The sequence below is a fragment of the Eptatretus burgeri genome, chromosome 17 (assembly GCF_056783735.1).
Source record: "Eptatretus burgeri isolate ZD-2024b chromosome 17, Ebu_testis_v1, whole genome shotgun sequence".
Classification (NCBI taxonomy): Eukaryota; Metazoa; Chordata; class Myxini; order Myxiniformes; family Myxinidae; genus Eptatretus; species Eptatretus burgeri.
The window spans coordinates 5,620,875-5,645,346 of NC_140977.1; the positions used below are offsets into that span (position 1 = coordinate 5,620,875).

General features: G+C 49.4%; 1 protein-coding gene across 1 annotated transcript in view; it reads right to left on the reverse strand.

Moving 5' to 3' along the window:
• LOC147009163 (uncharacterized) overlaps nt 1-24,472 on the reverse strand; it is a 110,032-nt gene that overhangs the window by 66,325 nt on the left and 19,235 nt on the right. The window contains exons 3-4 of the mRNA XM_085862991.1: nt 17,726-17,788; nt 17,300-17,353 (exon numbers count right to left, since the gene is read on the reverse strand). Coding sequence (XP_085719117.1) covers nt 17,300-17,353; nt 17,726-17,788 — 117 coding nt within the window. The remainder of the gene's footprint in view (nt 1-17,299; nt 17,354-17,725; nt 17,789-24,472) is intronic.

Sequence of the window (24,472 nt, forward strand, 5' to 3'; positions counted from 1 at the left end):
CTCGCCAAATTCGACCTACCTAAGTACCCACGCGGAGGGTAGACCGGGCGATCGCACCTCGCCGCAGGTCGACTTCGGACACGGGCCACTTAAGCGACCCGTTCCGTACTATCAGAATAACCGAGCGGTGTTATCGTCGACCTCGACGGTTCGATTAATTATCGGGCGTATTCAGCCCACTACCAACCCTTTACGTGAAGCAAGATGGGGATTCAATAGAGGAAAAGACGAAGCGAAGCGGGAAACAGTTCAACACAAAGCACATTTATTCGCGGCACACGGGAGCACACATATACAATTCCACCAAATGCACACAGAAAAGACACAATGTAATTTACACAAAAAGCAAATGTAAAAGCGAAAACACAATGCAGAGCTAATACCGACTACCGAGCACACGGCAACACTTATACAATTCTACTTCACAGACGGCGCCGACAACACATACCCAAAACCAAGGAAAAGAATACCCTCAAGGATGAGGCGGGCCTGAGGCCGAGACCGGGTCGCGCCTACCCGTCTGGTGATGAGACGCGGAGCGGCGATGGCGCCTCAACTCCGCGGGCCTCACGGACAGTGTCTGGTAGGGGGTGGGAAAGGGGCCCCCTTGGTCGCACTATCTCAGCGCGGGGGGAAACAGGAGGGGGTTGCTGATGCTCGGGGTATAGAGGATTTTTATTATCCCGCGATGAGCGTCTCCACCTCGGCCAGGTCGCGCTGTCGGCCTCCCTGGGGTGCAGCTCCCGACGCGAGCACCCCCTCGTCTGGTGTCGCTGCCTTTCCACAGCTCCGTTCCGACTCCAACGCACACGACGACCAGCTCCTTCTTGCCAACTCCACCGCCCGCGAAGTCTTGACTCTCTGTTTCCGACTCTCCTACTCTCCTACTCTCCGCCTCTGGACTTTTCTACTCTCCGCCTCTGGACTCTCCGGACTGACGAACACGGTCCTTTTATCAGCCCCGTAGCTTCGCCCTCTCATCTTTGACCCCCTCCCTTCGACCTTTCACCTCGCTCCCCATTGGCCCGAGAAAAAGTGGGCGTGAAGGCTTTTTGATCCATAAATTTGCATATATCGATCGCCCTGGGGGCGGGGCCAATTCGCCCCTCGCTCACCGATTGGACGGCAAAAAGTGGGCGTGTGTCGTTTTTGATCCGTTTTTGAAGCACAAAATCCGTGATTTTGTACACGCTGTTCGGCGCGCGCCCTGTACGAGTCCAACACCGGTACCCACAGCGGGGCAAGAACGGTGGCGATGCGACGGTTGCGAGGTGTGACGGGAAGGTCGTGGCGGTTGTGGTGAAGCGGCGTTGTGGTTGGTGGTTGATGTTGTGGTTGTGGTGGTAATCATGGCGGTTGGTCCAAAATAAAGATAGCAAAAGAAAAACGGCTATCCTGAAGAGTCGCAGCACGCATAAATGACATGTATTCCCACTAGACAACGGGTTTGGGCCTAACTACACATGTACTTACCGAGATACCTCACCTAAGGGACCTGAATGGTGGTTTGCGAATTTGGTAACCACAACACTACCCCCTCCCCTTTTACAGACTCGTCCCGAGTCGTCAAATTTTCGTGTGCCATCATGTGTAGTTTTCCCCTAGTACATTTTACCTACGGATCCCTGAGTGCGACATTCATGGTATTCGTGTCCCCAAAATAAATAACCTGAGGGCTGCGTAACTACCTAAACAAACTCACTCACACGGACGACTTAAATAAAATTGCCGGCGCTAAGACATACATGCCGGGGGCGCACTCATATTTACAGTACATCTTAACCTTAACTTACAAATTTTACACTAAACCATGGCCCAGGATCATTGAACTCTGCAAAAGAAAAGCAGTTAGCAGGGAGCCAGGCTGCCCGCATGCAGTCTCTGGCTCAAAACAATGCAGGTGACAGGGAACGTGGCTGGCTGCTCACACGCAGTCCAAGGCCTTCCCTTTTGAACTGAACGCAGTGAACCACAACGGTGCATGGGCCGCACAAACGTAGTCTCCGTGCCAGCTCAAGTGGCACACGCAATGAGCACAACGAATGGATGCATGAACACAAACACGGTGCACGGGCCGCCACTGCAGGCCCGTGTTGTAGCTGCCAACAGGGCAGTTCTTGCAGCTTGCAAACTGTTGCTTTTACGATCCTGGCGCACATGGCAATGAACAGGGGGGGGGGCAAAGCAAAAATTGAACGGGGCTGGTGAACGTGGGCAGTGGGCATGGCATGGCAAAGGTGCAGGCAACACAGCCCGCAGAAGAAGGCCGCTGCAGGCAAACACAGCCGGCAGATGAACTGGCCGGCACAGGCCTTGAAGTACCACAGCTGCAGATGATCCGGCCGGCACAGGCCTTGCAGCAACACAACAGCTGCCGATCAAGTGGGCCGGCACAGGCCTTGAAGTAACACAGCCAGCAGATGAAGCTGGCCAGCCTTTGCCGTTCAGTGGAGGTTGGTGGAGGGAGTGCGGTGGTGCTGGCCACTTGGAAGGCAGGCTCGGACCTACCTACCTGTCTCCCTCCCAACCTATCGCCTTTGCCTGTCACTGTACATACCCACTCCCTTAATTTGTGAAAAACCAATTTAGCCCCCACTTATTTTTTTGTTGTTTTTATTTTTACTTCCCCACTATAAATCGTCCCCTAACCCCCTTTATCGTCTTTGTTCGGCTAACCTATCCTGTCACCTAGCCTACTCCCAGCCCCTACGTTCCCTTCCCGGAGGGGAACAAGGGAGAGCTAACGTCCTGTGTCGAGGCCCAGCTCAAGCCTCAGAATGGCCTCCCCAGAGTTCGGCGATCTAACCCAAAGTGGGTCCAGCGGCCCACAACGAGAGCGAGGGGATGGATGGTGCGGAGGGGTACATCTCCTAATCTACCCTATCCATTTAACTGTTAAACTACCCCGGGGCTTTCAACAAGCGCCTCTCGCTTAAATTATTGGTTCTAACAACCCAGATTCCCGTCGCCTGTGTTGGTGTCCTCACAATTTCGGGCCTCGCCCCCCAATTTTCTCTCCGTGCCCTCACACGGTCTCCTGGCTGGGACACGTGGCTCCCTTTGGCAGGCACGACCCTCTGCCGAATCTCCCGCTATGGCACCCCCGGGCACTACACTGCCTCCGAGCCTACCAGCTCCTTAACACCGGGGAGTGCCCCCCATGGCACCTCCCCTGAAACGCACACGTGGCAGGCCGGCCTCCCGGGCCCCTTTCCGAGGGTCACCCGTGCCCACAACACTGCCCACGTGGCTAATGGCGCCCCGGGCCCCCGCACCAAGCAGGCGCACCCGTGCCCACTACTCTATCCCGGCCCCCCATGGGCCCATGGCCTACCGCGGCCGACTAGCCTGGTGCCCGGGGTACCCACTCAGCGATACTCACCTTTCGCAGCCACGCTCCCAAGCCCGTCAACAGGGCTCCTGCACCCCTCCAAATGGGTTTCGAGCCTACTTTCCCACCAACAACAAAACGACCTCCATTTTTCAATTTGACTAACCCAGCTAACTCAATCTACACTGACCCCGGGGGTCCCTTGGGCGGGAGTCACTCCTCCCCCCAATCACTCATCGCACCATGCATTCCCCATTCGCTCCACTCACACAGACCCGCTGGCCTCACTCACTCACCATGTCTTCACCTCATAACTCACCAACTCTTCAACACACTCACCGCTGAACTCTGCCATCCTTCTAACTACCTCCCCTACTAACTCGTGCTCCCACGTCGTCCCTTAAACTACAGCACGTTCCATTTAACACTACGTAGCTAAACTACGTCCCCTCTACACACTCACTGTCAGTCACTGTCTCCAAATAATCCCATTAATCAATTTCCCAGGGGGGGAATTTCCTCCCTTCCTACTGGGCTCGTGAACTCGTTGCAAGACTCTGAGAGCCCTGCGCCTCTGCGGGAGCGGCTGTTCCAGCACCGACTCCTCCGGCAAGACATATCCATGAGGGCGTAAGGTCGCCCTTGTAAGGCCTCAAGCGGTCCGCGTGGACGATCCGAGGGAGGGCTCGTGGTCCCATTTTAATTTTTAGGACCACGTCACTGACTTGCGCCAGGACAACCCCCGGGCCCTGCCAAGGTGAGGTGAGCTTCGGGCATCTGCCCTTCCTTCGCCGGGGGTTAAAGAACCAAATCTTTGCCCCCGGTGGGTATTTGCTCACCTGGCTCCGGTGGTCGTACCTGCGCTTCATTTTTATGCCCGCCTGTTGGAGCTGGTGTCGTGCGAAGGCGTGGACCTTCTCCAAGCCCTCCTCCAACCGACGGGCATAGCCCTCCCCGGGGGCCTATCAAGCCGCTCAGGCGTCGGACCGCACAATAAATCGACGGGGCTTCTCAGCTCCCGTCCATACATCAACAGCGCCGGACTACATGCGGTAGACCCGTGCTGGGACGCGCGATAGGCCATCAGGAGGTACGGAAGGTGTTCGTCCCAGTCCTCCTGGTTAGTGGCGGTGAAGAGGGCCAACTGTTGGACCAGGGTCCTGTTGAACCTCTCCACCATGCCATCAGACTGTGGTCTCAGGGGCGTTGTCCGTGTTTTTCGAATTTCCAGGAGCCTGCACACCTCTTTTAGTAATTCACTCTCAAAATTTCGTCCCTGGTCCGTGTGCAGCTCCTGCGGAATCCCATACCGGCATGCAAATCCTTCTACGAAGGCCTTGGCCACAACCCCTGCTTCCTGGCTGGGAAGGGCAAAGGCTTCTGGCCATTTGGTGAAATAGTCCATAATTACGAGGACGTACTTATTACCCTGGCGAGTGGGGGGCAGTGGTCCCAAAATGTCCATGGCCACTCGCTCCAGGGGAGCCCCAACCTGATGTAGTTGGAGTGGGGCCCTCATCCTCTGTGGCGGTCCCTTTTTTGCAGTACAGGCGTCGCATGCTCGACACCAGTCCTGTACATCGCGCCCCATGTTAACCCAATAGAACCGCCGGCGGGCCCGAGATTTTGTTTTGGTCCTGCCCAAATGGCCGCCGGCGCGGGTACCGTGCACCTGTTTCAAAATTTGGGTCTTAAACCCATCAGGGACTATCACCAGCCAAGAAGTTTGTTCAGAAGGAATCTCCACCCACTTGCGATACAAGATGTTGTCCCTCATTTCTAGGGTCCTCCACTGAGCCCAGTATGCCTTTGTTCGCGCCCCGAATGGGGCGATTTCCTCCCCACTGGGCCTCCTGTTTTCCTGGACCCATTTGTACACTGGCCCTAGCACTGGGTCTTCCCGCTGGGCCGTGCTCCATGCCAATCCACCAAATTCCTCTCCCGCGGTTAGTGGCAAAGTTGGGCCTACCACCCGGGCCGCACGGACTGGGAGTTTCGGGGAGGCGTCTGCCAATTGGTCCCTCTCCTCATGTCTCATGCAATATTTGCAGTTTTCCCTCAGACAGGGGCGTCGAGAGAGCGCATCGGCATTCCCATGAGCCTTACCGGCTCTATGGACCACACTGAAATCGTACTGCTGCAATTTTTCCAACCACCTTGCAATTTGGCCTTCCGGTTCCTTGAACCGTAAGAGCCATTGCAAGGAGGAATGGTCAGTTCGAACCAAAAATTTCCTCCCGTACAAGTACGGGTGGAAATGGCCCACGGCAGACAGCATAGCCAATAGTTCCTTGCGAGTTACGCAATAATTTCGTTCGGGCCTACTCATGGCCCGACTGTAATACGCGATCACTCTTTCCACGCCCCCCTGTGTCTGGGACAAGACTGCTCCCAATCCTTCCTGGCTTGCATCCGTGTCCAGGGTATACATCCCGTCATCGGTGGGGTACGCTAAAACAGGTGCGGATGTCAAACACCCCTTTAATTTGAGGAAGGCCTCCTGGCACTCCTCCGTCCAATTAAATCTCAACCCCTTCTCCGTCAACCGGTGAAGGGGCCTGGCTATCTCCGCAAAGTTTGCCACGAAACGCCGGTAGTAGGAGCAAAGTCCCAAAAAGCCCCGCACCTGTTTGACAGTTGTAGGTACGGGCCACTCCTCTACCGCTGTAATTTTTCCGGGGTCGGTCTTCACCCCCTCGCGGCCTATCACGTGTCCGAGATAGGCCACCTCTGTCGCGAACAAAGTGCATTTCTCTGGGCTCAATTTCAGCCCTGCCTGCCTGAGGTGCCCAAACACCTGGTCCAAATTGGCTATCTCCTGGGTGAATGTTTTAGCGTGTACCAGGACGTCATCCAGATACACCAGGCATGACTGCCACGGCATGCCGCCGAGTACACGCTCCATCAGTCTCTCAAAGGTGGCGGGGGCGTTACACAAGCCGAACGGCATCACAGTGAACTGATACAGTCCCTTCCCTGTGGAAAATGCCGTTTTCTCCTTCCCCGTCTTATCCATCTCCACCTGCCAATACCCACTCTTGAGGTCCAGAGTTGAGAACCATTTAGAGCCTGCAACGGCGTCGAGGGTATCGTCAATTCTAGGCAGGGGATAGGAGTCTTTGAGTGTCACGTTGTTCAGCTGGCGATAGTCCACACAGAAACGCGTGGTCCCATCCTTCTTTTTAACCAGCACAACTGGTGACATCCAAGGACTTCCCGAGGGCTCGATGACACCTGCATTGAGCATCTTCTCAACCTGTTCATCAGCCTCCTCTCTTTTGCTCCATGGGAGCCTTCGAGCAGGCTGACGGACAGGCCGGGCCCCATTGGTGTGGATCTGATGTTGCACCAGGCCCGTACGTCCAATATCCTCGGGTGACAAGGAGAAGATCCCGATGTGTCGGTCGACCAGCTTGTATAAGGCCTCCCGCTGGGCCTCCTCCAAATCTACACTACTCCGATTTACCATCTCACGAATGGGACCGGGCCAATTCCTAATCGAGTCTGGAGACTCCTTCTGGGGCCGGTTCGGCTCGACGTTATCGTCCCTCAGCTCTGCGACCTCTTTTACTGGGATGCAATCTGCCACCTTCGTGCCCTTCCTGATAGTGCGTGGTTCCGTGCTAACATTTATCACCCGTACGGGCACTACTGGCCCGTCGGTACTTACCAGGGTGCGGCCCACGACTAAGCCCGGGGTTGACGGCCCTGCCGGTAGTTCCGCTAGGCCGCAGGGGCCCTGCCACGTTGGGGGTGCTCGCCACCGGGCCGGGACCACCGCCTCGGCACCCGGGGGAATGACCACGGAGTCAGGAGCCTCCAGCTCCACCCTCTCATCCGTGCTCACGCCTCCTAACGGCAACTCTTCACCACCCAACTGCATGACCCCCGGCCCAAGTCGATCTTACAACCACCGGCCGTCAGCACATCCAACCCTATTAGACATGGGTCGTACACCTCTGCCACCCAAACCTCTATCTTGGTTTTCACAGTGCCCAATTTAAACGACACGAAACCACGTCCTATGATAGGGGCCGTTGCCCCGGTAGCTAGCTGCAAACTATGGTTTTGCAGACGGTGGATCTCATCCCAACCGTCTACACTCGAATCAAGGACCACAGGGCTGATGATCGTGGCGCTTGCTCCTGTGTCCACCACGGCGTCTACCCCTACGCCGGCAATCTTGCACCGAATTGTTAAGCTACCTTTGCCAATTTGGCCACAACTGATGACCTGTCGCAGTTCTGAGGGCTCTTCTCCGTCTGAGTCTGCCGAACACGACCCTACATGTTCGGCACTTCTTAGTTTCCCGGGGACTGGTGGGGGGGTGATGGTTGGGCCTGGCTATCCCTATTGACCCGGGGCGGAGTTGGTGGTCTAGGGGGCCGTGGCTCTTCTCTTCGCGGGGGCCTTTCCCTGCGCGGGGCGTTGCACCTCCGCTGCAGGTGGTCCCCTGCGCCACAATTATAACACCTCTTCTGGTAAGGTGTTTGCCTCCAGTACGCCGAATTATACCCCCTCCATTCCGAATTGGGCTACCCCTCGATGGCCCATCGCCCGCCCTTCTCGGGCCCGACCGCCTCACCACAGGTGTCCCGAACCGGCGGTCGAACATGCCCTGCACCATCCTTTCCATTCGTTCTTGTTCGCCCAGTGGTTCCACGGCTCCCAGCGCACTGTCGTGCACGGGGTCCACCTGTCGGACTGCCACCGCGTGGCGCCCAGCCCCTCCCAATGGCGTTCTGGCTGCCTCCCAGCAGGCAGCAGTATCAGCCGCCTTCTGGAGGTTGTCCGGGCGCCATACGGTGAGCAATGCTCCGACATCGGTGCCCCTATTGCTCGAAGGAAATGGTCCAGGGCAATCTCCTCCCGGTACTCCGGTGGCATGTTGGTGTGCGCGATCCCCACCAAGCGGCGAATGTCATGTGCCAATTCTCCCAGCGATTCCTGGGGACGTCGTTTGCGCCCGTTGAGCTGAGCTTTAACAAGCTCGCTCTGCTGGTCCATGCCAAATCGGTTTTTTAGGGCCGAATGGAGATCCTCCAGGGTCGCCCCCTCACTGGGTACCGTGGTCAGGACTTCCAAAGCCACGCCACGCAGGGCCGCTGTGAGTTGTGCCACACCCTGCACCTCGTTCCAGCCATTGCCTCTGGCAACACACTGGAACTGGGCCATATATGCCCTCAAGTCCGTCTTGCCATCGTACGGGGGTAGCGGCACCCTCGGTTCTTTCGAGGTCTCCTCCCGTTCCCTAGGGACTCCGGGAGGAGTGTACCTCCCCAGTCCCAATGGTGCCTCACTCCCGCAGGGTCCGAGCCATTTGCCCGGGGCTCCACCACCCTTGTCTGCGTCTGTCCGTGCCCCGCGTCGTCCCGCTTACTCTCCCAAGCCATTGGACTCACACTCCGCACACCCCCTGGAACAGTCATTCTGGGTACCCCCATTAGGCCAAAAGACCCCGCGGTCTCTACCCTCCCCAAGCTTGGCATGCTCACCCCCGCATCGGGCAAGCCTCCTGCTCCGCCTTGTGACACCGGCCCCACCTGGGCACGATCCGCCTCGAGGGAGTATATCCTCTCCCCCTGTTCCCGAAGGAGGCCACCCTGCTTCTCACACCGGGCCTCCACCCTATTCGCCAGTCTCTTCTCCATTTCCTCCATTTTTCCCTTTATTACCCCATTTATTTCCTCCCCTATCGTTCCTAACGACAGTTCCCCGACTTTTTCTCTTATTTGCTCCACCTCCCCTTGTACCTGTGTCACCATCTTATTTGTCTTGGATATTTCCTCCCTCGTTGTCCTAAACTGCTCTTCTGTCTCGCCCGGTTTTTCCTATCTGTTCCCCCAGTTCCTCTGTCTTTTCTCCGGCTTTCCGCTCCATTTCATTAATTACCTCCTCATGTCTCTTTCTACATTCCTCCGTCACCTTTTTTAATCCTTTCTGTGTCTCCGCTTTTACCTCCTTTCGCAGGTTTTCAACTTTGTCTGTCATTTCCCGATGTCTTTTCTCACAGTCCTCCTTCACGGCTCCCAATCCCTCCTTTATTTTCCCTTGTTCTCTTTTTAATTCCTCTATCGCCGTCGTGTTCCTCCCTATTTCCTCCTTTATTTGGTCTTGTCCCTGTTTTACTTCTCCCAATCCTTTTCCTACTTTGTCTATTTTTCCCACCACCGTCTTTATTTCGTTTACCCTCTCTTGTTTACTTTCTTCCATTGCGACTCCCACTCCTTTTACTTTCTCTTTTAACCCGGTCACCTCCGCTCGTATCGTGTCGACTTCCTTTTTCATTTCGTTTTTTAGTTCTTCCAAGCTTCCTTTTAGGCTCATTCCCATGTTCTGCGTCTCACCCCGCAGCTCTTTCATCTCTTCCCTCATTTGCTGTGTATTCGCATCCATCGTCGTTTTCACTTCATTTGTATTTGTATCCATTTTTTCGATCATTGCCGCCAGCATGGCGCATAGCTGGGCCATGTCGAATGCACTCAGCTGAGCCGTTTCGGCAAGGTTTGGGGAAGGGTTTTGGTGGAGAGGAGGGGGGGGGAGGTGTCATACACCGCGGCCGCTGCCGCACCCATTTCGGGCTCTGGGTTCAGTTGGGCGAGTCCGTGTTCCTGCACAATCAACATTTCCTGCTCGGGGATTCCATCCTGGACCATGGATTCTACACATTCTACATCCATTTCTAATACCCCCGGCTCCCGCTCGCCTTGAGACGCCATCTTGCTTCTCTTAAAGGGTTAATTTGCTCGCTCGTAATTTGGAGGGAATCGGGGGTCGCTTCTCTCACCCCTGGACCGATTCCCGTGAATTTCGCTGGAGACAGGAGAGCCTGTTGTCCCGCTCTCCAATACCAGTGCCGCGAGGAGGGCGATGAATTTGTATCGCACGACCTGACACCAGTGTTGCGGATTCGCGCCCGCCGGCGTGCTGACGGCCACGTAACTCGAATCGCGGCACGTCGCCCACCGGACGGACAATCCAGTCGTGACCCTCTCGGACTAACGCCGGGAACCAGTCACGGGTGGACCTTTCGGTCTCACCGCGATCGAGCCAATCAGCCCCCGCGTGGGATAGGGTTGCTCGCCAAATTCGAACTACCTAAGTACCCACGCGGAGGGTAGACCGGGCGATCGCACCTCGCCGCAGGTCGACTTCGGACACGGGCCACTTAAGCGACCCGTTCCGTACTATCAGAATAACCGAGCGGTGTTATCGTCGACCTCGACGGTTCGATTAATTATCGGGCGTATTCAGCCCACTACCAACCCTTTACGTGAAGCAAGATGGGGATTCAATAGAGGAAAAGACGAAGCGAAGCGGGAAACAGTTCAACACAAAGCACATTTATTCGCGGCACACGGGAGCACACATATACAATTCCACCAAATGCACACAGAAAAGACACAACGTAATTTACACAAAAAGCAAATGTAAAAGCGAAAACACAATGCAGAGCTAATACCGACTACCGAGCACACGGCAACACTTATACAATTCTACTTCACAGACGGCGCCGACAACACATACCCAAAACCAAGGAAAAGAATACCCTCAAGGATGAGGCGGGCCTGAGGCCGAGACCGGGTCGCGCCTACCCGTCTGGTGATGAGACGCGGAGCGGCGATGGCGCCTCAACTCCGCGGGCCTCGCGGACAGTGTCTGGTAGGGGGTGGGAAAGGGGCCCCCTTGGTCGCACTATCTCAGCGCAGGGGGAAACAGGAGGGGGTTGCTGATGCTCGGGGTATAGAGGATTTTTATTATCCCGCGACGAGCGTCTCCACCTCGGCCAGGTCGCGCTGTCGGCCTCCCTGGGGTGCAGCTCCCGACGCGAGCACCCCCTCGTCTGGTGTCGCTGCCTTTCCACAGCTCCGTTCCGACTCCAACGCACACGACGACCAGCTCCTTCTTGCCAACTCCACCGCCCGCGAAGTCTTGACTCTCTGTTTCCGACTCTCCTACTCTCCTACTCTCCGCCTCTGGACTTTTCTACTCTCCGCCTCTGGACTCTCCGGACTGACGAACACGGTCCTTTTATCAGCCCCGTAGCTTCGCCCTCTCATCTTTGACCCCCTCCCTTCGACCTTTCACCTCGCTCCCCATTGGCCCGAGAAAAAGTGGGCGTGAAGGCTTTTTGATCCATAAATTTGCATATATCGATCGCCCTGGGGGCGGGGCCAATTCGCCCCTCGCTCACCGATTGGACGGCAAAAAGTGGGCGTGTGTCGTTTTTGATCCGTTTTTGAAGCACAAAATCCGTGATTTTGTACACGCTGTTCGGCGCGCGCCCTGCACGAGTCCAACACCGGTACCCACAGCGGGGCAAGAACGGTGGCGATGCGACGGTTGCGAGGTGTGACAGGAAGGTCGTGGCGGTTGTGGTGAAGCGGCGTTGTGGTTGGTGGTTGATGTTGTGGTTGTGGTGGTAATCATGGCGGTTGGTCCAAAATAAAGATAGCAAAAGAAAAACGGCTATCCTGAAGAGTCGCAGCACGCATAAATGACATGTATTCCCACTCGACAACGGGTTTGGGCCTAACTACACATGTACTTACCGAAATACCTCACCTAAGGGACCTGAATGGTGGTTTGCGAATTTGGTAACCACAACAATATATATATATATGTGTATATATATATATGTGTATATATATATATATATATATATATATATATATATATATATGTATATGTATATGTATATGTATATGTATATGTATATGTATATGTATATGTATATGTATATGTATATGTATATGTATATGTATATGTATATGTATATGTATATGTATATGTATATGTATATGTATATGTATATGTATATGTATATGTATATGTATATATATATATATGTATATGTATATATATATATGTATATATATATATATATATATATACATATATATATATATATATACATATATATATATATATATATATATATATATATACATATATATATATATATATATATATATATATATATATATATATATATATATATATATATATATATATATACACACATATATATATACACACATATACGAGCATATACCCATGCTCCGCAAGGAGTTGAATGGGTGGCAAAAGGTGGATGAGGCATAATAGTTGATGTTATGGGAAGCTGGGGAGGGTGTCATTAGGGATATGATGCACTATGGTTACCTGTCCTTAGTTTTCTAAAGGACCTCCCTGTGGATGACATTTTGGGTAAGTGTCTTGTTGCTGAATAGTCCTTGTGAGGAATTATTGTCCACTTTGATAGATATATAGGAGTAACCTCTTGCACATGAAGATGCAACATTTCGTTGGCCATGGGAGAACACAGGGGCTGGGAGGTATATTCCGAGTTTGTAAAATGTTTGGCCCTGGGATTTGTTCATGGTCCGAGTATGCGAGTCTGACTGGAAATTGCATCCTCTGCAGTGTGACTGGAAGGTTGGCGTCTGATGGGGCAAGTTTAACATGACATAGGCCTAGCCCAAGAACTGAACAGGAGCAGTAATATTTTTTTTTTTATAAATCTTTACTTTAAATACAATGTTTCTTGTTACATTTTTTGTGTCAAATTCACCTTCTGAGGTAGTCAGCATGTGCAGAAGAGGGTTTTACATTGCAGACGCTGTTTTCGAGGAGTGGCATTACGCCTCTCAGCGGTGACGGTCTGACGACGACAGATGTAATGACGTCAGCGTATGACCGATGATGTCATGACGGAATTGCGCCTCTCAGCGGTGACGTCACACGTCGCCATGCAAACGAATGTAAAAATTAGAAAATCGCCCAAAATTCCCAAACCTGTCCGTCTGGCGCGATTTCACATAACCCATGCTGTTCGTTAGACCACAGAGCACCCGCATGCCGAAAGTGGCGACAATCCGTCCGGCAGGGAGGAGATAAGTCAAATTACGCGCAGACGTCAACAGAAATAATATATAGATATATATATATATATATATATATATATATATATATATATATATATATATATATATATATATATATATATATATATATATATATATATATATATACACACACACATACATGTTCCTACACACACACAACCAGAAGAGGATTGCAGTGTCGTATTGTGGAATTCCTATCTTGTGTGGTTGTTTTTTTGAGATTTCATCTGTTTTTACCTTTTTTTTCAAATGTTTTGTTTTTTTCTTGCTTGTGCAATTTTTTAAAGGAATAAAATGCTTAATGTTTTATATATTTTGAAATTTTGGTATGGATTAAATCCATCTGTTATTAAATTCGGCTTATGGTGCATTCTACCCTCTCCTGGCTTTTGGTTCAGTCCATGATGGATTACCACAAATGCAAAACGATATGATTATTGTTTATAAAAAAACAAAACAAAAAAAAGCTTCATATGCTTTGTATATTTTGTTATTTTGGTATGGATTAAATCCATCTATGTTATTAAATTATTTTCATACTTGTTTTAGTTCATTTGGGGGATGGTTTGTATATGTATCACTTTTGCAAATGTCCAGTCCATCTTCCCCCCTCCCACATTCTTGGCTTGCTTTGGTCGAGTCCATATTTACATTTCATTTATTTTCCTAATAAAACGATTCATGTTTTATATACACTACCAGTCAAAAGTTTAAGAACACCCCAATTTTTCCAGTTTTTACTGAAAATTAAGCAATTAAAGTCCAGTGAATAACCTGAAATGGTACAAAGCTAAGCGGTAAACTGCCAGAGGTTAAAAAAAAAAGTTTAGGTTACCAAAAACTGAAAAATAATGTAAATTTCAGAGTTGTTAAAAAAGGCCCTTTTCAGGGAACAAGTAATGGGTTAGCAACTGCAGCTATTCTGCAGCAATGAAAGTAAATTAAGCCTTGAAAGTTGATGCAAGCAATTCCTACAAGTGTCCCAACTTTTGTTGATTAGTTACAGACCCTCTGTCTGTATAAAAGCAGTGTTGGAACAGACTGTGTTGCTACACCCTCTGAAGCATTATTTGGACAATATTGCACTGCAGGAAGTAGTATATTGCTATCATAATGGCGAGAGAAAGACAATCAACAAAAGAAGACAGACAGACAATTATAACCTTTAAAAGTGAAGGTCTTTCCTTTAGAGAAATTGGAAAGAAGGGCCAAGGTGTCAGTGAGTACAGTTTCCTACACCATCAAAAGGCACTTGGAAACTGGAGGAAACTCTGAGAGGAAGCGGTCTGGCAGACCCAAAGCCACAACACAATCATCAGACAAGTTTCTGAGAGTCAACAGCTTGCATGATAGGTGGCTCACAGGACAGCAGCTTCAAGCACAGCTTAACACTGGTCGAATTAAGGAAGCCTTAGTTTCAACTGTGAAGAGAAGACTTCAAGCTGCAGCTTTGACAGGTCGAGTGGCCGAAAGAAAGCCATTGCTGAGGTGGCAAAATATGAAAAAGAGCCTTGCCTGGGCCATGAAGCACCGCCAGTGGACTACTGAAAACTGGAAGAAGGTCTTATGGACCGACAAATCAAAATTTGAAATCTTTTTTGATTGAAATCGGTTCATCACGCAGGGTTTTTGCATGCCGTCGAGTAGGGGAAAGGATGGTTCCTCAGTGTGTGACACCAACTGTCAAACATGGAGGAGGAAGTCTGATGATATGGGGCTCTTTTGCTGGATCCAGAGTCGGCGACTTGCACAGAGTGAGTGGCACCCTGAACCAAAAGGGCTACCAAAGCATTTTGCAGCACCATGCAATACCCCTCTGGTCTACGTCTAGTTGGTCAGGGGTTCATCATACAGCAAGATAACGACCTAAAGCATACCTCCAGACTATGTCAGAACTACCTTCGAAAAAAAGAACAAGACGGTTGGCTTCAAATCATGGAATGGCCAGCACAGTCTCCAGACTTAAACCCCATCGAGCTGGTTTGGGATGAACTGGACAGAAGGGTGAAAGCAAAGCAACCTACAAGTGCAACACATTTGTGGGAACTTCTGCAACAGTGTTGGGAAGAACTTAACGAACAATATTTGATTTTCATTGTAGAAAGAATGCCACGAGTATGTTCGGCTATTATATCTGCAAAAGGTGGCTACTTTGACGAGTCAAAAATTTACATTAAATTTTGTTTAACAAAACGATTCCATGATTTCTTTTTTTTATCTGCAATTGTTTATTTGTTCTCTGCTTTAATTTCAGAGTAGATTGAAACATTAAACTGCTTAAATTTCAGTAAAAACTGGAAAAATGGGGGTGTTCTAAAACTTTTGACCAGTGGTGTGTATATATATATATATATATATATATATATATATATATATATATATATATATATATATATATATATATATATATATATATATATATATATATTTAAATTTTGGGTTGCATGCACGAGTTCAGAGAGACAGTAACTTCCTCACCTTGGAATCACCATAATGGCTTCAGCAGTTATTGAAGTAGGTTGGGTTACAGTTTTACAGTGTTTTGAGAGGGGAAGAAGGAGAACAACAACAAAAAGTTGGTGTTTAAGTGATCTCTCGCTGTGGTACTTTGGCGATGCAGCGTGGTGTCCTTTTAAGTTTTGGTAGTTCAGAAAACGCTCGAGAATAAAAGGTATGGCTTTCAAACGCTTACGACTTGTCTCTATCGTAGTTTATAAGCGTATCATTGTGTTCACATTTGAATGGGGTGCTTTTCTTTCCTGTATCATCCCTCGATATGGAGTACTCACATACTCCATGACATATATCTCAAGACTTAACCATGTCTCACCCATAATTGGAGGGAATAACCAATCAGCTCTCACGTAAATATGAAAATAAGAGCGTTTTCTGTCAACCATTAGACATAGAAACCCAAACCGCCCAAAAACACAAATAATTTGGAACGTATACGACCACACAAATCTTATCCATGATTTTTATTGCTGCACAAAGCATCCTTTACACCCTTTTTGCTCTTTCCTGCAGTTTAAGAGCCAGTTTATCCACCTCTTTCATTGGTGAGATTTCCATATATTGAGGATATAACATGAAAGTTAACACAAGCAATGATATTGCATGAAATGCAATTCCTTCTGTATGTATGTATGTATGCATGTATAGAAGAATGTGAATGTTGAAAGATAATGTCTTGATCAACAGTTGAATTGTAATTATAATTTAGATTACATTTTATTATTTCAGTCGGTTATTCCATATCAGTAAAGAAGTGCTTGTGATAGACAAGGAAAAGGAAAAAGAAACAATGGCATCACATGTTGTCATAGCAACCATAACACGGGGCTCGCACCTCAAGGCAGGCATGGAAGTGAATCGCACTCATACAATGGACCAGTACCTTATCCTTCGATGAAAAGGTGTGTGTATATTATGTTTAGTCCATTTGGACGAAGGCTATGCCTGGTGTTGGCTTAATTGTTTGGCTGGTGAGCTTGGGATCCTAAGGTCCTGAGTTCAAATCCCACTTTGCTGTCAAATTAATACCAGGTGGGGTTGACTCTGCCTGTCAGCCTTCCGAGGTCAGCAAAATGAGTGCCAGCTTGCTGGTGTCCTGTGTCGGAGTGGCGACCCATCCAGGATTATACCCAATCGCCAAATAGACTGCTTCGGCGGCACCAACGCTCGGCACAGAGAATGGGTCCCAATGGATGGATGGATGGATGGGTTGACTCATCCTGTCATCCTTCCGAGGTTGGCAAAATAAGTACCAGCTTGCTGGGATGATTGAGCCATTCTAGTGTCCTGCGTCGGAGCGATGACCCATCCAGGATTGTGCCTAATAGCCCAGGAGACTGCTTTGGCAGCATCATCGCTCTGTAGAGTATTCCCAATGGATGGATGGATGAACGAAGGCTTCACTGGACTCCTGTCATGATCAAGTTTCTAGCTGTTAGCAAACAGCAAGTCTGGCCATTTCTCAATAGAAAGAAAAACCAGCACATCACACCTCAAGCACGTTGGTACACCCTATTACATTGAGATTGAAAGTAGGAACACTTACCTCTCAGAGGACAATGCATGAGTACAGGATAAATGATCAGCTTCCCATCAACATCTGGAATAAGAAAGCCATCCCTTTGTATCTTGATGTTATCTCCATTAATGTGATTGTAAGTTGGTAACTGACTGATTCCGTCATTGCCATCAATACGTGAACGTTTCCCACAAATAGTGACGTTTCAATGTGTTGAACAAATTTGGTTTATTATTGAGCTGGGTATTTAAGTTGTTTCATGGCCTTAGGGCAAGTTCAACGAGAGAGGGAGAGGGAGAGGGAGAGGGAGAGGGAGAGGGAGAGGGAGAGGGACAGGGAGAGGGAGAGGGAGAGGGAGAGGGAGAGGGAGAGGGAGAGGGAGACAGCTCCCATACAATGTACACTTATCAATGTCTGTAAATGGGACAAGCAGAATGTTGTTGCGGTTCAGACCTTTGTCTTCAAAGGATGATTCATCGAAGAACTCGGACTTCACCTTCACTTTAAAAATAAAACCTGAAGCAAAAACATCTTATTAAAACTAAAAATGGTACGAACGAATCAAAAGACTATATTTATCTCAAGAGAAATGTTTAAAATAAATGAGAAATTATTTAAGACTCAAGAGGTGTTCATTAGAGCACAAACCCACATCCCACAGGCTGATATTGCAGGTATTCCTTGGTTTGCACTCATTATATTTTTCAACTTAATGCCACTTACAAAGTATTGAACACTTTTTTTTAATTTATGCTTCATAATGATCAAGTTTCTGTTTTTTTGACTCTGTGTAATTCCACCAAGCCACACCACCACATCTATGCTGCTCTCCAAAGCTGCGCACACCACCAAATAGGTTCATCACGCATGTGTTGCAGCCGTCATGCGCCTTGTGCGTAAGTGCCGAGGGCAGCATTGAGTCAAGCAGAATGCAATCAGTCGCATTTGCTTTTTTGTCAAACTTTTCAAAATCCCTTTATCACGAGTGAATACGACGAGCCAATACTCCAGAAGGTACTTCCGCCAATAGAGCTTGTAAAGCTACCGTCGTGAAACAGTACGAGCCTGAGGAGCATCTTGTAGACATAGGCCGCATGCTCGGGCTACCTTCCTCAATGGTGAGGACAATTATTATGAAAGCCACAAAATAATTTAAGTGCTGAAAGTGTGATGGCAGGAAGTGCTGTTACAATTATGAAGTGTAGAGACACGATCATGGAGAATACGGAGAAACTCTTCAGTATTTGGGTTGAGGATCAAAGTTAAGGAAATGTGCTCAAGAGTTTGGTAATGCTCCAGGCTGTCCAGGCTTCTCTTTATATCTACTTGAGGCCTTTATCAGCAAGCCTCGTGTTGGCTTAATAGTTTAGGTGCCTGGCTTAAGATCTTAGGGTCCTGAGTTTGAGTCCCTGTCTGCGTCCCCAGAAAATGATGCAACCAACAACCACAGGCTGCACACAATAGCGAAATAACTCAACTCGCCTTCTTCAACCTCAACAAATACGCAGGAAACTCCATCTGTAAACAAAGAAACCTAGCCTCAAACTCATGGAACCGGCTCGGTATCCTCAAATAACTATGTTCTGTGTTGATTAATTTTATTATCTGGTTTGTATGTTAGGATGAGTATGCCTGTGTATGTATATATATATATATATATATATATATATATATATATATATATATATATATATATATATATATATATACACTAATATACTAATATACTAATATATATATATATATATATATATATATATATATATATATATATATATATATATATATGCGCACGTGTACGTGTTCCAATTAGCGGGATGGGTTTAGTGATAGATAAACCAGCCTCGTGGGAGCAGGAGCTGTCCTCCATGGGGCCCGTGGACGAGTTTGAGGGAATGTTAGGTTAGATTTTGAATTTCTGGGGGGTGCGGGCGAATATCTCGCCCCTCTCACCAATCTGGGGGGTGCGGGCGAGGTGGCCATAAGTCGGTCAAAGGGCACAGAGCAGGCTCCAAGAGAAGCAAAGCCAAGAAAGGGAAGAGGGGGCCTCCAAGAGAAAGGGGGCGAGGAATCGGGATGCCCCGACGCCCCCCGACCAATCATGGAGAGGCGACGGAGTTCCCCGGCGAATGAGATGCGAGACAGCTGCCCCCGCCCCGGCGGGGGGAGGAGAAGAAATAGACGGGACGGCGCGGTGTGAAGGAAGTGTGGTTGTCTTCTGGTCTCGTGTCTTCACTGGCGCTGGTCAGGGGGATGTGCTGGAGCTCAGAGAGGAAGAATTTGCACCCGTTCAAAACGCATCTCTCGGGGCTGGGCGAAAGGCATCTCGTCGCTGGCAGACTCTGATTCTCGGCTCGTCTCGTGGTTGGCGTGGTCTGTGTCGGCTGCCCTTGGTCCGTTCATGCCGACTGGTGCTCCGGGAAGGTGTGGCCGTCGAGCCGCGCGTCCGTGGCCAGGTATTTTTTTCTTTTTTTCATTTTCTCGTCCCTCAGCTCGACTTCCCTCCGAGCTGAAGGGATAATAAAGACCACTTTGGGTCCGTTTCTTTTGGGTGTGGATCTGTGTGGGCCCGTCGTTAAGTAGGAATTGTTTACATGCTTGTGTGTAAATTTGCATTCTCTATTAGTCGTGATAACTCTGCCCTTACGTGCTCCCCTCTTTTCCCCGATTACTGTGAATAAATTTTACATTTGTTAAATGCATCAGCTCGTTTTTGTGTTTCTTCCATTGGCTTAGCATGGCGCGTGTTGGTGAATTACAAAGCCTGTTGTCGCTCTAAATGTACATTTGGGCCGACGGGACTTCGGCAACCATCCGCTTGGGTTGCGCACGGGTCGAGCACGCTAACGGCTCGACTCGTACGGGTGCCGTCGAGGGTGTGCATACTCGGTAACTCGTCACGTGGATCTCTAGGTATTTTGAATATTGGCAAATAACCCTGCACCAGGTGGTGGAGTTATTGACGATTCACGGACCGGTAAGGGACCCGTACCCTCAGAGTTTTCCGAAAGGTACGATCTAGATTCCGGGTGTTCGGTAGAGTCGACCCGACTGCTCCAACTAGCGGTCGTGCTCGCGGCCGACACCCGGCTCCGCAACAATATGTGTATGTATGTATGTGTGTGTGTATATATACATATATATATATATATATATATATATGTATATATACACACGCAAATGCAACAAAAGAGACACAATGCAGATCTACTACCGACTACGCGAGCACACGGCAACACTTACACAGTTTTACTTCACAGACGGCGCCGACAACACATATACTCCAAAGCAAAAGAAAAAGGGGCCACCCTCAAATACAAGGGGGCAGACGGGCCTGGGGCCGAGACCGTGTCGAGCCTACCCGTCTGGTGATGAGCCGCAAAATGGCGGCGGCGCCCCGACTCCGCGGGCCTTGCTGGCACTGCCTGGAATGGGGTGGGAACGGGGGCCCCCTTCTCACACTATCTCAGCGCGGGGGGGAAACAGGGGGGGGGGTTGTTGATGCTCGTGGGAGAGGATATCTGGCTGGCTTGGGTCCCGCGACAAGCGACTCCACTGCGACCTCGACCGCGTTCCCAGCCTCCCCTCTCCGCAGCTCCCCGACTCTGACACGAGCGCAGACCTCCACAAAGCTTCTTGGCTTCTCCAGCCTCTCCGGACCCCGACAGACACTCTCTCGACTGATTTCGCCGCCGCCACAACTCTCCAACTCTTTCCTCTTCTCAACTCTCTGACTGCACCGATTCGCTCCGCGCTCGGCGCTTTATAGTCCGATAGGAGAAATCATATGCAGATTTTTGGATCAGGAACGGCTCGGGGGCGGAGCCACGCTCCCCCATTGGACGGAGGAAAAGTGGGCGTGAATCATTCTTGATCCGCGAATCTGCATATAGCGATTATACTCCGACGCGCCTGGAGGCGGGGCCAAATCGCCCCACGCTCGCTGATAGGACGGAACAGAAGTGGGCGTGAATCATTCTTGATCCGATTTCTCGGAAAGGCTGGTGTTTTTGCACCCGCTGCTCGGTGCGCGCCCTGTACGAGTCCAGGATCGGTGCCCACAAGCGGCGCGGGAATGGCGGTGATGCGATGGTTGCGAGAGCGAGATGTGACGGTAAAGGTCGTGGCTGTTGGCATTGTTGTTGTTGTTGTTGTTGTTGTGTGATGGCGGTTGAGACGTGGTTGGCTCAAAATAAAGATAGTAAAAGAAAAACGGCTATCTAAAAGGGTCGCAGCCCGAATGAATGACATTTATTCCCTCTAAACAATGGGTTTGGGCTAACTACACATATACTTACAGAGATATCTCACCTACGGGACCTGAATGGTGGTTTGCGAATTTCGTCAACCACAACAATATATATGTATGTATGTATGTATGTATGTATGTATGTATGTATGTATGTATGTATGTATGTATGTATGTATGTATGTATGTATGTATGTATGTATGTATGTATGTATGTATGTATGTATGTATATATATATATATATATATATATATATATATATATATATATATATATATATATATATATATATATATATATATATAGCCTGGTGTTGGCGCAGTGGTTAGGGCAGCGGCTTGGGATCCAAAAGGTTCTGAGTTCAAGCCCCGTTGGGCCACTGAATTAATACACCAGAGGGTTGACTCAGCCTGTCATCCTTCCGAGGTCGGCGAAATGAGCACCAGTGTACTGGGCCGGTGTATACCCCGGTTAAAATAGGTGTACCATATCCCTGTGTTGTAAGAGGCGATCAGGGTTGCGTCAGGAAGGGCATCCGGCGTAAAACATGTGCCAAATCACTATGCGGATCATACGGATGATCCGCTGTGGCAACCCCGAACGGGAGCAGCCGAAAGAAGAAGAAGAAGATATATATATATATATATATATATATATATATATATATATATATATATATATATATATATATATATATATATATATATATATATATATATATATATATATATATATATATATATATATATATATATATATATATATATATATATATATATATATTGTTGTGGTTTCGCCATCGAGTCACCACGAGCATGACCCTCGGAGCAGTGGGGCCACCTCGGCTCGATCGCCCGGAATTACAGATCGCCGGCTTGGAGAAGTCCGAGGTCGGCGGGCCCTGGTTATTTTGGACCGAAATACGCCAATGCGGAGACCATGTGGGGTAGGGTCGATTGTCAACTTCAATTTACCAAAGTACCCACGGGATCCAGCTACCGGGGTATTTCACCCTCGACGGAACTCGGATGGAAGCGAGCTGCTTAAGCGAGCCCGTTCCGTGTGCGATGCCGAGCGGTTTTATAATCGCCGAATTCTGCCGGCCTGATTATCCTGTTACTCCGTTATAGCGGCAATGACTGCTCACTTTCCCACACGCACGACACACCCAATCAATGGAGAAATGACACGACGAGCTGAGTACATTTTAACAATTGGGTATGTTCATTTAACAATGATGGGGGACAAGGGGAACACGCAAGAGGAGAGCTATACCGAATATCAAGCAAGGCAAATAATACACAGGCAAAAGCACTTAACAGTTTACTACTTCTCAGATGGGCCCACGGACACACAAACACACAAACACACACACACACGGACCCTCTCGGGTCTTTATTGCGGCTCTCCAGCCGAGGAGGACAGTCCGGCTGTGAGAGCCAGAGGCGGCAGGCTACCTTGCCGCGAACGCATGGCTGGACGTCCCCTTCTCTTGGGGCTGGTGTCACCGTACTAGCCAGGCGCAAAGGGACGAGACGTAGGCTCTGGAGCCGGGACGAGGCCGGTCGCCGGAGAGGCCAAAGTGATGAGCCAGGAAGTGAAGAAGCGGGAGGAGAGGACAGAACTGTCCCAGAACAACTTCAAGAGAGCCGACCCCGATAATCTCTTCAGGACCCTTATATCCGCCCCCTCTCGCTCAGTCAAACGCTTGTCTCCTCCACGCTCGCTATCCCATTGGACAGGAAACATCGTCAGACTCCTTGTCCGCTCGCCATTGGACAGGCACCCGGTGGGCGGGGCGCTCCCATCCCTCTGGGCGGAGTCTCCAGCGGGGGACTTTCGTGGCTCCGCCTACCGCTTCATCTCGATTGATCGAGAGCCGCTGCGTGGCCACTTCCCGAGCTCCGCCTTCTTCACACCGGACGACCTTCTGCGCATGCGCCCTCGCATTCGCCAAAACGGCCGGCAAACCCCGCGATTGGCCAGGTGGAGGAAGCGAATGCAGGCGAGGGCGATGCGGTGTGGTCGGCGGTAATGTCGGTGGCGCTGGCGGTGGTGTAAAAATGAACCAAAAGAAAACCTGACTATTATAATAAATCACAGCGCATGAACATTTAATTACCCGGAACAGGAACGGAAAAGGAACCGAACATTTAATTAATAGGGAAAGGGCTATCTATTAAACACGGACTTACCGAGATAACTAATCTCTCGGAACCTGAATGTCTGTGTGCTCATAGCTTCCAGATTCGCAGCAATATATATATATATATATATATATATATATATATATATATATATATATATATATATATATATATCTTCTTCTTCTTCTTTCGGCTGCTCCTGTAAGGGGTCGCCACAGCGGATCATCCGAATGATCCGCATCGTGATTTGGCACATGTTTTACGCCGGATGCCCTTCCTGACACAACCCTGGTCACCTCTTATGACACAGGGATATGGTACACCTATTTTAACCGGGGTATACACCGGCCCAGTACACTGGTACTCATTTATATATAGACCACAAGGGGAAAACCAGAGATGTCACTTTTTATAAATTTCAGGGTTATTGCACCTGCCAATAGTTGGCAACATAAGGTTTCCTCTCACAATATTACTTTAACAAATAACTAGAACGGGCACTCGGTAGAGCGCATACCTTCGCCGCCGCTACTTTTTTCCAGGCACATTTGAAAAACGTCATTTAAAAACGTCCATGACGTCACAACCATCAGTCAGATGGATGTCAAATTTGGTGTTAGACGTCATTGAGGGCAGTCCAACAAAATGGAATGATAAACACTGAAAAAAACCAATGTCACCCGCAGGGTGACCCGTATCTTGCCAAAAGGTGACCACGTGTGACTTCTTTAAGGTCACACTGAGGTGAACAGAGCTGCTATCCACCAGGAACGACTCCTTGAGGAATATCTGCCGACGAGAGA